This window comes from Palaemon carinicauda, chromosome 42 (assembly GCF_036898095.1).
Source record: "Palaemon carinicauda isolate YSFRI2023 chromosome 42, ASM3689809v2, whole genome shotgun sequence".
Taxonomy (NCBI): Eukaryota; Metazoa; Arthropoda; class Malacostraca; order Decapoda; family Palaemonidae; genus Palaemon; species Palaemon carinicauda.
In genome coordinates, this window is record NC_090766.1 from 24,620,642 (window position 1) to 24,634,862 (window position 14,221).

General features: G+C 39.5%; 1 protein-coding gene across 1 annotated transcript in view; it reads right to left on the bottom strand.

Moving 5' to 3' along the window:
* The window catches only part of LOC137633246 (chitinase-3-like protein 2), a 73,205-nt gene extending 65,009 nt beyond the window's left edge, over nt 1–8,196 (bottom strand). The window contains exon 1 of the mRNA XM_068365446.1: nt 7,794–8,196. Coding sequence (XP_068221547.1) covers nt 7,794–7,947 — 154 coding nt within the window. The 5' untranslated portion in view covers nt 7,948–8,196. The remainder of the gene's footprint in view (nt 1–7,793) is intronic.
* Between the last annotated feature and the right edge of the window lie 6,025 nt (nt 8,197–14,221).

Below are 14,221 nucleotides of genomic sequence, written 5' to 3' on the forward strand. Positions count from 1 at the left end.
AAAAAAGTTCACCGAAGTAGCAACCGCTCTGATATCATGTGCAAGAGGAAAAGAGTCAGGGCTAGCTTGTTAAATAAAATACAAAATTTGTTGCCTGATCCCATTAATGGTAATGGTACCGCCTTGTTCTCTAACGAATAGAGGCCCCGAGGAGTTAGAGGAGGTCCGGGATAAATAAGACCTAAGAGTAGTAACAGGGCACAGAGACGGATCTTGCGTGAGGGGAACAATTTTCCAGGAGGACCATCTGTTCTGAGGGTCTTCGTTCTTAGCTAAAAAGAATTTGTTAGGTGAAAGAAGGACCTCTCCCGAAGGAAGGAACTCAATATGACCCGGGTCTCTTGACAAAGCTGCCAGTTCATAAATTCTTGCCCCGGAAGCCAAACTCACCAGGAAAAGTGTTTTCCTGAGAAGGGGAATGTAATCACAAGAACTGTTAATGGTATCAGAAGCCAATTTGAGTACATCATTAAGGAACCAGGTAACCGGGGTAGGACGAGTAACCGGTTTCAGTCTGGCACAGGCTTTCGGAATAGAAGCTAACACAGAGTCGGTTAAGTCTATGTTAAAACCCACTAGGAATATCTTTTTCAAGGCAGATTTAATAGTGGTGATAGTATTGGCTGCCAGACCTGATTCTAATAAAGTTCTAAAGAAAGTGACTGTAAGGTTCAAGTTCAAACAGTGTACGTCTGAGTCTATCAAAAATTTAGCCAACTTTTTAACCGCAGAATCATATTGGCGGATGGTGGAATCCCGTTTATCTGATTCTAGGAACAGGGTGTTTTGAGGATCGATATTGGCCCCATGCATGGCCGCAAACTTCATGAAGTCCATAAAGTTAGGGTGCTCTGAATGTTTGAGAAAGCGTACACAACGCGTGTTTGTACTATCTGAGACAGAACCGGATTGGGTATCGGGTGAGGATGTAGTCTCAACTTTCGCAGGAGAGGATACCAATTGCTCTTGGGCCAGTTGGGTGCGACCAAGGCTACTCGTCCCTTGAAGGATCTCAGCTTGTCTAGGACTTTCAGTAAAAGATTCACCGGGGGAAAGAGATAAATCCTTTCCCAGATGTCCCAATTCTGTGACATAGCGTCTGTGGCGTAGGCCTGAGGGTCTAGATTGGGAGCCACATATACTCTCAACTTGTGGTTGGACTCCGTGGCGAAGAGATCCACTTGGAGACCCGGAACCCGAGAGAGAATCCACCGGAATGACTTTAGATCGAGTGACCATTCCGATTCCAGAGGGGAGGTCCGGGACAGGGCGTCCGCCACTACGTTCCGGACTCCCGCCAGGTGGACGGCTGAAAGATGCCAACGGTTCTAGGCTGCTAGGGAGAATATGGCTACTAGAACATGGTTCAGAGGCCCTGATTTTGATCCGCCTCTGTTGAGGCAGCGGACCACCACTTCGCTGTCGAGAACCAGGCGAAGGTGTTGTCTCTTGGGTGGAGCGAGACGTTTCAGGGTTAGAAGAACTGCCATGGCCTCCAGCACATTGATGTGAAGTTGGCGGAATAAGGGAGACCAAAGACCTTGAACTTTCCTGAGCTGAGAATAGCCTCCCCAACCTGATAGGGATGCGTCTGTGTGAATGATTAACTTCGGAGGCGGAAATCGAAGGGGAACTGACTTTGACAGATTGTTGGCCCTTGTCCAAGGTAGAAGTCTTTCCCGGAGAATGGGAGGAAGGCGGACTTTCCTGTCCCGGAGCTTCCGGTTCGCCCTCGAACGCCAGACACGATTGATATCTTTCAATTTTGCCTTCAGAAGTAGATCCGTCACTGAAGCAAATTGAAGGGACCCTAGGATCCTCTCTTGGAGTCGTCTGGAACTTACTTTGTCTTTGAGAAAGCATTTGGTGTTCATTGCAATCTCTAACCTCTTGGGTTTGGGAAGACACAGAGTATGAGATATAAGATCCCATTGCAGGCCGAGCCATTGGAACTTTGATTTCGGAAGAAGACGGGACTTCTTGAAGTTGATCTGGAAGCCTAGAGATTGAAGGTACTGGATGACTCTGTGAGTGGCTTTTAGGCAATTTTGGGAGGTGTCTGACCAAATGAGCCAGTCGTCCAGATAGGCTACTACTTGAATCCCTTGATTTCTGAGTTCCTGAACAGCAACTTCTGCTAACTTTGTGAAGATCCTTGGGGCGATGTTGAGCCCAAAGGGCATCACCTTGAAGGAGTAATTTTTGTCCCCTAGGCGGAAGCCTAGATACGGACGGAAGTGTCTCGCTATCGGGACGTGATAATAGGCGTCTGTAAGATCGATAGAGGTGGTGACGGCCCCACGGGGAAGTAAGGTCCGCACCTGCGAGACGGTAAGCATTCGAAACTTGTCGCATTGAATGGACAAGTTGAGAAGGGATAGGTCTAGAATCACTCTTCTCTTGTCCGAATCCTTCTTCGGGACACTGAACAGCCGACCCTGAAACTTCAGGTGTTTCGTTTCTTGTATGGCGTTCTTTTGTAACAGGTCCTGGACAAATTCGACTAGGTCCGGAGTGGAATGTTGATGAAATCTGTTCGGAGGTGGAGGTCCTTGAATCCAACTCCATCCCAGTCCCTTGGAGATGATACTGAAAGCCCAGGGACTGAATCTCCATTTGTTGCGGAAGGCATAAAGCCTCCCCCCTACCTGCTGCACCTCAGTATTGGTTTGAGGAGTTGCCTCCGCGTCCGCCTCGGAAGTTCTTTCCCTTACGAAAGACTCTTCCTCTACCTCTGTTCTGGTTAGAACCACGATGGTAGCCTCTACCTCTGTTATAACTCTGGGAAGAGCTATGAGCCTCATAAGACTGGTTAAAGGCAGGAGAAGTGGTGGAGGCACCGGAAAGCTGGCTCTTAGGGAGCAGAACGGTGACATAGTCGTCCGAAGGAGCCTGAGAGGTGGAAGGCTGTGCAGGAGCAACGGGAGATGGAGGAAGAGGCAGTCGGAAATTGGATGAACTACTCTGCTGTTGCCTGAACTGGGTGGAGGTATACGGGCGGAGCTTCTTCCTACCCCGGGCTTGGTAATTTGCGGGGTCATATTTCCGTTTAGGAGTCAAACCCCAACGGGCTTTAAGGCTCTGATTGACTCTAGTGGCCTCTGCCAAGACTTCCTCTACAAGATCCTCAGGGAAGAGATTTGAACCCCAGCAGGAGGACCGGATAAGCTTATTAGGCTCGTGCCTAATGGTCGCCTCAGCCAGGACGTGTTTGCGACACCTACGTTTAGCAGTAGCGAAGTCATAAAGGTCGTACTGTAGTATAATGACTGCAACGTAGCCTTATTGAGAGACTTAAAGATACTCTCAGTATCATAAGTCAAGGCTATCGACTCCGTGGATGTGGCCAAGTTCAGAGTTCGGCCAACACGTAGGCGGGAATCATACTCCTGTTTAATGAGGGATTCCGGGAGACGGGGAAGCCGCTCACTAAACAAGACTGAGGCACAGTCCGCTGATAGCTTGCCAGAGGTAAAAGTGGTATGGACGTTGTCCCAACACTCAATGCCAGAAGGAAGAAGGAGGGAGATCGGATCCACCTCACGGATGGGAGGCAAGGGCTTCTCCTCCAGAGCATATTGGAAAGCAAGCTCTGCTACCTTATTGACACATGGAGTCACGGTGTTTTTATCCATTAAAAACATTGTGAAGGAACTCTTATACGGCGTTAACATGGTGTTGGTGCAACCGATGTCGTTCAAGAACCTAGCCCAAACAGATTGGGCTTGCTCTTTTGGGAAGATGACGGTCTCTTTGGGGACCTTATCTAGCCGAACCAAAGCTTCCTCGGTAAGCCTGGCATAACCATGAAATGGAAATGCCAGACCAGGAGGAAAGAATTCAAAGTCCTCTAGAGGACGAGTGCCAAGACCTTCCAAAGTTAACATTCCGTCTGAGAACGGAGAATGAAGAGCCATGCGCCAAGGATTATTCTTGGTAAACGGCGGGAGCTTAGAGGCATCCGGGATGAGAGAGCTTTGGACTCGCTCCGGAGCCCCTTGCTCTAATGCCCCAAGTCTCTGACCGATGTTAGAGAACATCGTGTCCATCTTGGCCTGCATTTCCGACACCAACTTAGCTTGCATCTCCGACACAATGCGAAGCATGGCTGATTCGGAAAGGCCCGGGCTAGGAGCAGGAGTGGCGGATTGTACTCCTGGGTCGTGAGACTTAGAGGAGGAGCCGGAAGCCTTAGATGACGGGTTTGTATTCAGCTTAGAACTATGGGAAGCCTTGTGAGGCTTACGAGCTTTAGGTAAGGTTCTAGATGTAGACTTATCCTTGGGGGGAACCGGGTGTGATCGCTGAGACGAATCACGGTCCCCAGAAAAACCATGAAAGGAAGAGCGATCAGAAGAAGAAGAAAGAGCGGGGCTGAGGATAGGAATCTCAGCGCCGGTAACACCTGCCTCACTTACCACCCTACCTGCGTCCGGATCATCCAATAACATGGGTTCGACGTCCAGGTTCATGGAAGCAACATTGTCTTCCAGATCTCCGGGGGCATCCGACGGATCTTGATCTTGATCAATAAACCCCGTTATGGTGGCATCAATGTGGGCAATGATGGGAGCTGCAACATGCCTAGCCACAGCGGCTGAAGACTTGGCGTTAGGATAGACCATGGCACAATAGTCTTCGGATAGGACGTAAGGCTGCTTGGATTTCACGTTCCGGGCAAAACCACCAACCCACACTTTCAGTGTGGCCCGAGCCGCAGACTTTTGCTCCGGGGATGCCTGAAATAATAGTGGGAATTATAAAAAGGCAGACTCATAGTGGTCCTTCAAGACCATAGAAATCTTACTAAATAGTGTATGTATACCAAAAAAAGGTAAGATAGATAAAAAGACAACATAGCCAACAGGACTCACCGAGTCAGATCCAAGGGTGGTGATGAGGTCAAAACAGACCATGCAGTTGTCAGGGTGCCAGACCACGATGTCCTCCAGCTGAACCCCGCAGAGGGCGTGAGACCGACATACGGTGTGCCCACAAGGCTGATGCAGAACAGCCGCACAGGCCGTCGTCTGACAATGCACCATCTATAAAAAGAATAGTATATGAGAAACTGTAATTCTCTTAAGTAGGGGCGGGTCCGGAGGACCCGGGCCTAACATAAGTCTAACTTAAGACTAGAGCTTAATTGTAATACTCTTAAGTAGGGGCGGGTCCGGAGGACCCGGGCCTAACATAAGTCTAACTGAAGACTAGAGCTTAATTGTAATACTCTTAAGTAGGGGCAGGTCCGGAGGACCCGGGCCTAAACATAAGTCTAACTTAAGACTAGAGTATAGCTATCCATTCCGGTCGAGCCGGGAGTATAAAATGCAACAAAGGATTAAGACACATAGTGTCTGATTTCCCGGAGCGAGGTTAAGCCCCGGGCCGGGAAATAAAAGTATATCCATAAACCAATTCATATAGGAACTCCGAGATAGTAATCTGTCATATATAATCATATATAATCATAGGAACTGTTATAAATTAATAGGGGGGCGGAACTGTAGATAAGAACCGCCAACCGAACCCGGAGGGTTTTGTATAACATAATAAAAGTGTGATAAGTGAATATAAAACAGGGTGCACCGGGATCCAACTCTGTTGACCGGTGGCCAACCCGTCTAGACAGAGACGAACCCGCCGGGACACCCGGAGGACAAAGTCCATACACACTGAACTACCCCCTCTAAAGGAGGGAAGGCCACGGTCCCCTAGGGGAGGGGGGAGAGAAGCCTAGCCGCCCACCTAGCGAGAGGGGGAGCTTGGGGGAGGATCACGTGATACGGAGCCCAGTGGAAAATAAGCGAAATACGAGAGCACAACAAAAAAGCGGGTTACAACACAGGCGTGCTAAAAGGAGTTGAGTTCTGAGCGGATGCAGAGTTGGTGGTGCCGAGTGAGGTTGAACGGCTCTCCTCTATTGGGATCTTTGTCGTGGATGAATCTAAATAGTGCGGGACCTCTGGATTATACGCCCAATTTTATACCGACACCAATAGGTGAGCGAGCTAGTTAACCTAGCACTCCTTTACATTTTTTCTCTGGTATATTTAGCAGTAAATTACCTAAGAATAAGTGCTAAATGGAGCTTATTCACTGGGCGGCACAGGTTCGAGCCCAGAAATATGGAACGGTTGTACCAACTTTCGTAAGAAGTTGGGACAAAGTTCATAAAATAAGTAAAAACATCCTACCTAAGCGAACTTAACTATTAAAGATATTATATGATGTACTAACCTGCTACAAACCACCCATTGTTTCTTTCCAAGATTTAAGCAAAGAAAGGTAGTTTTCAAATCATAATTCTGATGATTGTGGTAACAATAAAAATTCCTGTAGATGTTTACCTATCTGTTATCTTTGTGGTCCAAAGACGGATTATAGCTAGTGCGCTACCCATAATCCGTATTTGCCTTCATAATGCTCATACATACTTTCTTTATGCATTGTCATGACATTTAGTACCGTCTTGAGTATGTGGAGAGGACTGGACTAATAAAATAGTAATACTATAAAGTACAATACTTACTTAGTTACTACAAGTTTTACTCTGTAATAATCAAGAACAGTTATGGATGATGTATCCTAATTCAATTAGGATACATCTACAACTGCCTTCCATAACCTACCAATTTCATTATAGAAGAGTGCAATATTAGTTAGGGCATTGGAAATAGCATAACTGAATAGATCTTTGCAAATGCACTATTTTCAATCCATATTCTACTGGCAGAAACCTCTATTAATGAAGTTACAGATTTTAATAAAAAAAATTCCTGTTTTACTTTTGTCATGTTTAGCACAGGCTCTTCCACCTAGTAGTTCAGAAAAAACTGATAAGTGATGGTTCTGTCTTAAGTTACTTGTTTGAAAAAAACAAAGGTCCCAACGTTTAATATTCTAAACCTCTTTGTTATTTATTTTCAATATTAGAATATACAATATAATTACAGCTCTTATTTTTTTATCATGTTAATAATAAAAGGTTAGGGTAGAAACGTGTGTTTGATAAATGGTATTTAGTCTGATAATGGAAAGTGGAAGCCAATAAAATAATAGCAAATACTACCTAACATGCTTAGCAAAACAAGTTTCGCTTGCCAGAACAAAGGAGCAATGAGATAAAGTCTAACTGTGAGTGAAGCAAGCTATGACAAATAAAAAACCAATAAATCATTAGCTCAATTATGTAAGGAGGTTTTTGTTGTACGATGAACACTACTACGAGTGATTCCATAAAAAATAGGATAGAAAAATAAGGTTTTCAATTTGTCCGAATGTCCTGTCAAATGAGAACTCTGCTATTTTAACCATGTTTCACTACTATTACTCAGTTTTGATTACGGTAACTTTCTTTTATTACAATGACTGGCAGAAAAAACAGAATCTAAAAAAGTTCATTCAAATATCATATAATTAGACGGGTACATTGTATATATAAAGGCGTTTCGAATGTAATTGATGACAATACCTAGCCCAAAACCATAGCTTTTCAGATATGGTTGTTAACCCACAAGTTAAAGACTATGGATTTCAACCATAAATCATCATAAAAATTGGATAATACACCATAAAATACGACAAAAACGATTCATTTCCTACAAACCGTTTATTGTACTGTTCTATAATTTTACCAACCTAACTTAACCTTCGATATTTGCCTTCACCTCTTGGAATCATCAAACTAACCTGACCCAGAGAAATATAAATTCTACAATATTTCTAAAGCCTAATTGACCCATACTTTTTCTTATAGGCATCGCCTATAAAACATATACCAATAACCTTACCTGTAACCACGTCACCTTCATAATCGCAGGAACAGTGCAGGTAAGCTGTCAAAAATAGCCACACCCAAATTATTGCGAGAATAAATCCCGCTGTCACTAACATTTTCTTCTTTGGTCGATTATACATTTGGGTATATTTATATGAACTCTTCATTTTGATTATCAATTTACACTTTTAGACTAATCTAAAAGTTTAGAATAATCTACCAAAACTGAACTTTGAACATTGATGCTTGTGCTGAAGGAATGTTGTGCGATCTCGTGACTAAATGTCATTTGAGGAAGTTTATGGTTTGATGATAGCTTTAATAATAATAACCACTTGTTGAAGACATGTATTCCATGTGTCACTAGGAAATGTTCTGTCAAATATCTACCAATGACAACAAAGGTGGGCACTAAGTCGGGTTCTGATTGGTAGAATAGAATAAATCGGAATGTAAACAACCTTAAATAGTAGTAGTAGAAATAGAATTTTACCTATGTAATTGCACTCTGTCTTGTATTATTTTGCTCAATATTATGAGTTTAATTTTCAAATAATTTCCAGATTCTCTTGTTAATGCATTTTGTCTTATTTTCTTTTGCTCAGGATTAAGAGTTTAATTTTCACACAATTTTCAGTTTCTCTTGTAAATGCATATTGTCTTGTGTTATTTGGCTCAAGATTAAGAGTTTGATTTGCACACAATTTTCAGTTTCTCTTCTTAATGCATTTTGTCTGTTATTGTTTTGCTCAAGATTACGAGTTTAATTTTCACACAATTTTCAGTTTCTCTTGTGAATGCATTTTGTCTTGTGTTATTTTGCTCAAGATTATGAGTTTAATTTTCACACAATTTTCAGTTTCTCTTGTGAATGCATTTTGTCTTGTGTTATTTTGCTCAAGACTATGAGTTTAATTTTCACACAATTTTCAGTTTCTCTTGTAAATGCATTTTGTCTTGTGTTATTTTACTCAAGATTAAGAGTTTAATTTTCACACAATTTTCAGTTTCTCTTGTAAATGCATTTTGTCTGTAAATGCATTTTGTCTTGTATTGTTTTGCTCAAGATTACGAGTTTAATTTTCACACAATTTTCAGTTTCTCTTGTGAATGCATTTTGTCTTGTGTTATTTTGCTCAAGACTATGAGTTTAATTTTCACACAATTTTCAGTTCCTCTTGTAAATGCATTTTGTCTTGTGTTATTTTACTCAAGATTAAGAGTTTAATTTTCACACAATTTTCAGTTTCTCTTGTAAATGCATTTTGTCTTGTGTTATTTTGCTCAAGATTATGAGTTTAATTTTCACATAATTTTCAGTTTCTCTTTTAAATGCATTTTGTCTTGTGTTATTTTGCTCAAGATTATGAGTTTAATTTTTAAACAATTTTCAGTTTCTCTTGTGAATGCATTTTGTCTTTGTGTTATTTTGCTCAAGATTAGGAGTTTAATTTCCAAACAATGTTCCACTTTCTTTTCTGAGAAGAGATATATTCCATTAGTTTGTCTTTCTCTTCATTATTTCAAGTAATGACGATTTGATAATTTCTTGGATAGTATTTCTGTTTTTTTTTTTAATGTATGCAATTAAATTTGGCACATACCACAAAGCTCGTCGTTATCAGAACTTAAGATTGTATAAAACTATTTTAGATTTCTCTTCTACTACCCAAGTGAAGTGTGCGATGTTTAATCCTATATTTATGTACAGTATATAGATTTCGTCTGCTAAATGTGCACTCAACATCGAAGGTCAATATTTGTGGATAACACAGATCTTAATGTCTCCATTAATGAAATTGGATATATAAATTAGAAACTGAATTGTGGAATATATAATTTGGGCTTAACGCAAGCGCCGAAGCTTAAGAAGGCATTCGGTAAAGGATATTTGATTGACTGAAACTATTCTAAGCAATTAATTTTTTCCGTGGCTAGAAATACTTACGGTCTAAAGTGTCTTTAAGAATTCTGTCTATCATAGATCGGAAACAAGCATTAATTTAATATAAAATAACGTTTAAAAGCTATGGTTGTGACATCTCTTAGATAACTCATAAGACTATTTTTATATTTTCATTTGAAAGTTCTGAGATTTTCTCATCATCTAAATGGTCTCTCCTCCTTAAATGGTCATGTTTTGGAACAATAGACCAAAATGGATTTCAGGGTGAGCAAACTCTGGGATACTGGCTCCCTTCTAAAAATAAAATTCTGATTTGATCTTGTTTTTTTTGAGATAAAACAACATGCCCAAGTGTACCTCCAAGCAAGAGAATTCTAATCCAAGACAGTGGAAGACTGGATAACAATCATTTGATTTTATGCTCACCCTGGGATACTGGCTCCCTTCTAAAAATAAAATTCTGATTTGATCTTGTTTACTCCAAAACCAAACCATTGTTTTCTAGTATTGCATAGTGCCATATCCTCTGTACCATGATCTTACACTGTCTTAGGGGTAGAGTTCTCTTGTTTGAGGGGACACTCGGGCACACTATCTTATTTCTATTCCTCTGGTTTCTTTGAAGTTCATTTTTTACAGTTTATGTACGAAGAAATCTATTTTAATGATGTTATGTTCTTAGACATTTTATTTCATTTTCAACACTACTCTTGTAGTTTATTTATTTACTTTCCTCATTAGGCTATTTTTCCCTGTTAGAGCCCCTAGGGTTATAGCAACCCGATTTTCCAACTAAGACTGTATCTTAAATAGTATTAATAATCATATTACTTGAATCTAACAACCTTTTAAATAAATCAACCAGGTAAGCTCTGAAACATAACGTGATCCGAACCTACATTTCATGTAGAGTATTTCATGCAATTTTATTTTGAACCAGAAAAATGAACTCGACAACCGTAATGAAATCTGCATACAAACATTTCATTATAAACTCTTGCTAGAGATATCTTATCAGCACCCCAGTAGGTCGAAACACCGACTACAAGATAATAATTGAATTCTTGGCCACCACTGGGTCCAAAGCTTGTAAAAATATGTAATCATGATACCTGTTGTATTATTATTACTGAAAATTATTCAATATACCGTATTAAAAATGTGGACTTTAATATATAGCATCAGTTTATATGGCATTTTCTGCATATACAATTACCTCCGCCAATGAAGTTTGAAGGCGTCTATGTTTTACCCCCTGTTTATGTATTTGTTAGTGAACACCTTCCTGACCACAATTTTAATCGTAGAATAATGAAATTTGAAGGGATTGACAGTTATGCAAATAGCTGGAAATGATTAAATTTTGGTAAAGTCTAGGTCAAAGGTTAGGTCATGATCAAACAAAATGTTTAATTCACGTTATCAGACATAAGTTCGGATATCGTAGACACAAAGACTTCAGACTTGGTTCATATTTGAGTGTATGAAAATCCATGCCTATTAATACATGTTAAGGTCGAAGGTCAAGGTAGAGTCCAAGATCAATGTCAAGTAAATGGTCAAATTCCGGCCATCAACTGTACAAAATGATGAAACTTGCAGGGATTTTAAACTGTTATGTAAAGAGATTAAAATTATTAAACTTTGGAAGGTCAAAGGTCAAGGTCAAGGATTAGCAAAATACTCAAATCATGTAATCAGCCATAAATTTGGACATCGTTGTCGCAGAGACTTCAAACTTGGTTCATAGTTGAGTATACAAAAACCACGCCAATTAATACATATCAAGATCAAAGGTCAAGGTCAAGGTCGAGAAATAAGCTGCCGCGGTGGAGGTCTATGCTATACCGAGTGCCACTAAAGTTTGCTATGTATCCTATGAGTTATACAGGATGCCAGAAAACTCCAAATCAATCAATCAATTAATCCTATGAGTGATGAAAGTTTTATATCCTAAAGCCATGGAAATCTTTAAAAAGTAATGTAATTGTATAAAAAATTCACAAACTCAATTATTGTGGCAATGAAAAAAATAAAAAAGTGCTAAGCTCCCACTTCTGCCTTTACCCAAACCAAACCTGGATTTGGGAAACCTAAGAGCATGGTCCTGCTTACCTGTATATTTCCATGTTTTTTTTTTTTTTTTTTTTTTTTTTTTATGAAATTGGGACCACATATCCCGGCAATAGGTCCCAGGAGGTCATTCATCACTGAGATACTAACATGCAGGTGCCCTGTGAAGTTTAAAAGTAGTAGTAGTAGTAGTAGTACAGTAGTAGTAGTTTCAAAAGGAGGCGATTTACCAGCCCAATTAGTCAAACTCGTCTCTTACAAAACTGGTTCGATTAAATTCAGGTGAAAATACTTATACTAAGAGCTAAAAAATAAATCAAAATAAAATAATGGGAAATATAAGAGATAAAATTATGATTAATATAAATCTAAATCTTATCTATAAATACAAATTTCTTAAAAAAGTTAAAATCTTGAAAACAGAAATTCTCAGAGTCCAATAAAAGGTTAATAAAACTTTTCTCACCAAAACATAAGTAAAGTATAAAATAATTTGAACAACAAGATTGAAGGAGTTCAGTTTAAGTGTAACGCTTAAAAAAAAGTAGACGCTGCATGAACCTCAAAGTATTGCCTACATTGTGCCACATAATGATCTTCCTAATCGGGGGGTTGAATGAGTAGAACTTCAAAAGTTCAAAGTTGGAGCAAATGCTTTTTTGTTGACCAGGCGGACATGAGTCTTTTTATAGTTTATTTATGACATATTTGTTTTTGATGTTGTTAATAGTTTATATATGACATGTCTGTTTTGACGTTGTTACTTATTTTAGAATGATTTATTGTTAATTTGTTCTCTTCATTTATTTATTCCTTATTTCCTTTCTTCACTGGGCTATTTTTCCCTGTTGGAGCCCCTGGGCTTATAGCATCTTGCTTTTCCAACTAGGGTTGTAGCTTGGATAGTAATAATAATAATAATAATAATAATACTCACTGGTGGCACTAACCCACAGGAAGAGTATCTTCTTCGTGTGCATTGCTTTACCATACTCACATTTACCATATCTATCATTATTATAAGATAAGCTACAACCCTAGTTGGAAAAGCAGGATGCTATAAACCTAAGGGCTCCAACAAGGAAAATAGCCCAGTGAGGGAATGAAATAATGAAATAAACTACAAGAGAATTAAAGAACAAAAAAGAACAGTAACAAATTTGGTATAAATCTTTCATTTATGAAAAAACATAAAATAACAAGAGGAAGAGAAATAAGATAGCATAGTGTGCTCAAGTGTACCCTCAAGCAAGAGAACTCTAACCCAAGACGATGGAAGACCATGGTATAGAGGCTATGACACTACCCAAGACTAGAGAACAATGGTTTGATTTTAGTGTCCTTCTACTAGAAGAGCTGCTTACCAGAGATAAAGTCTATAATGGGTAGAAAAGACCCATTAGTTAGGGTAAGCAGCACTTCTAAGAGAAGGACACTCCAAAATCAAACCATTGTTCTCTAGTCTTGGGTAGTGTCCTAGCCTTTGTATCATGGTCTTCCACTGTCTTGGGTTAGAGTTCTCTCGCTTGAGGGTACACTCAGGTAACTATTCTATCTGTTTCCTCATTTCCTTTCCTTACTGGATCATTTTCCCTATTGGAGCCCTTGGGTTTATAGCATCCTGCTTCTACAACTAGGGTTGTAGCTTAGTTAATAACAACAACAACAACAACAACAACAACAACAACAACAACAATAATAATAATAATAAATTAAAGCAAGAACATGCGAACAAAGAATATGATTCAAGCGAGCAAATGCAGTGTGTAAATAATATTCCAAGCACTGTTAATAATATTCTAATATCTAATATAAATTCATTCAATGAAATAGATCCTGAAGACTTTCTACGAATTACTATTTTCATGTGAATCGGATAAAAATAGACCATGATATAACAAAAAGACATTTTTGTTGCTGTTCGTTACTTTAACACTTGACCCAATCACTCCCAAATTCTAATCAAATTGTCCTTGGATCATGGCCAATCATCCCATCAAATTTCATGAGATCTGATAAAATAGTCTTTGAGTTATGCGAATCACAAATAAACGAACATGCAAACAAATAAATAAATACACGCCTATTAAAGTATAACCTTCTTACGAGGGTAATAAACATATATTTATTAGATTAGTCATATAATTTCATATGTCTTTTGGACCATATCTCCTTTACAACTGATCCAGATAGTATTATCAATATATCAGCGAGATAATACATTTATGTATTTCCAGAAAATCTCCCCCCCTCTCTCTCTCTCTCTCTCTCTCTCTCTCTCTCTCTCTCTCTCTCTCTCTCTCTCTCTCTCTCTCTCTCTCTCTCTCAAGTAAGAACTTACTGTACTTGATCATGTGCATTTATCGATATGTGAGATAGACATAGAGGGAAAGGCATTTCGAAAATAAGCTCATCATATTAAGTTCATAATATACATTTGCAAGTAAATATCTAATTGATTT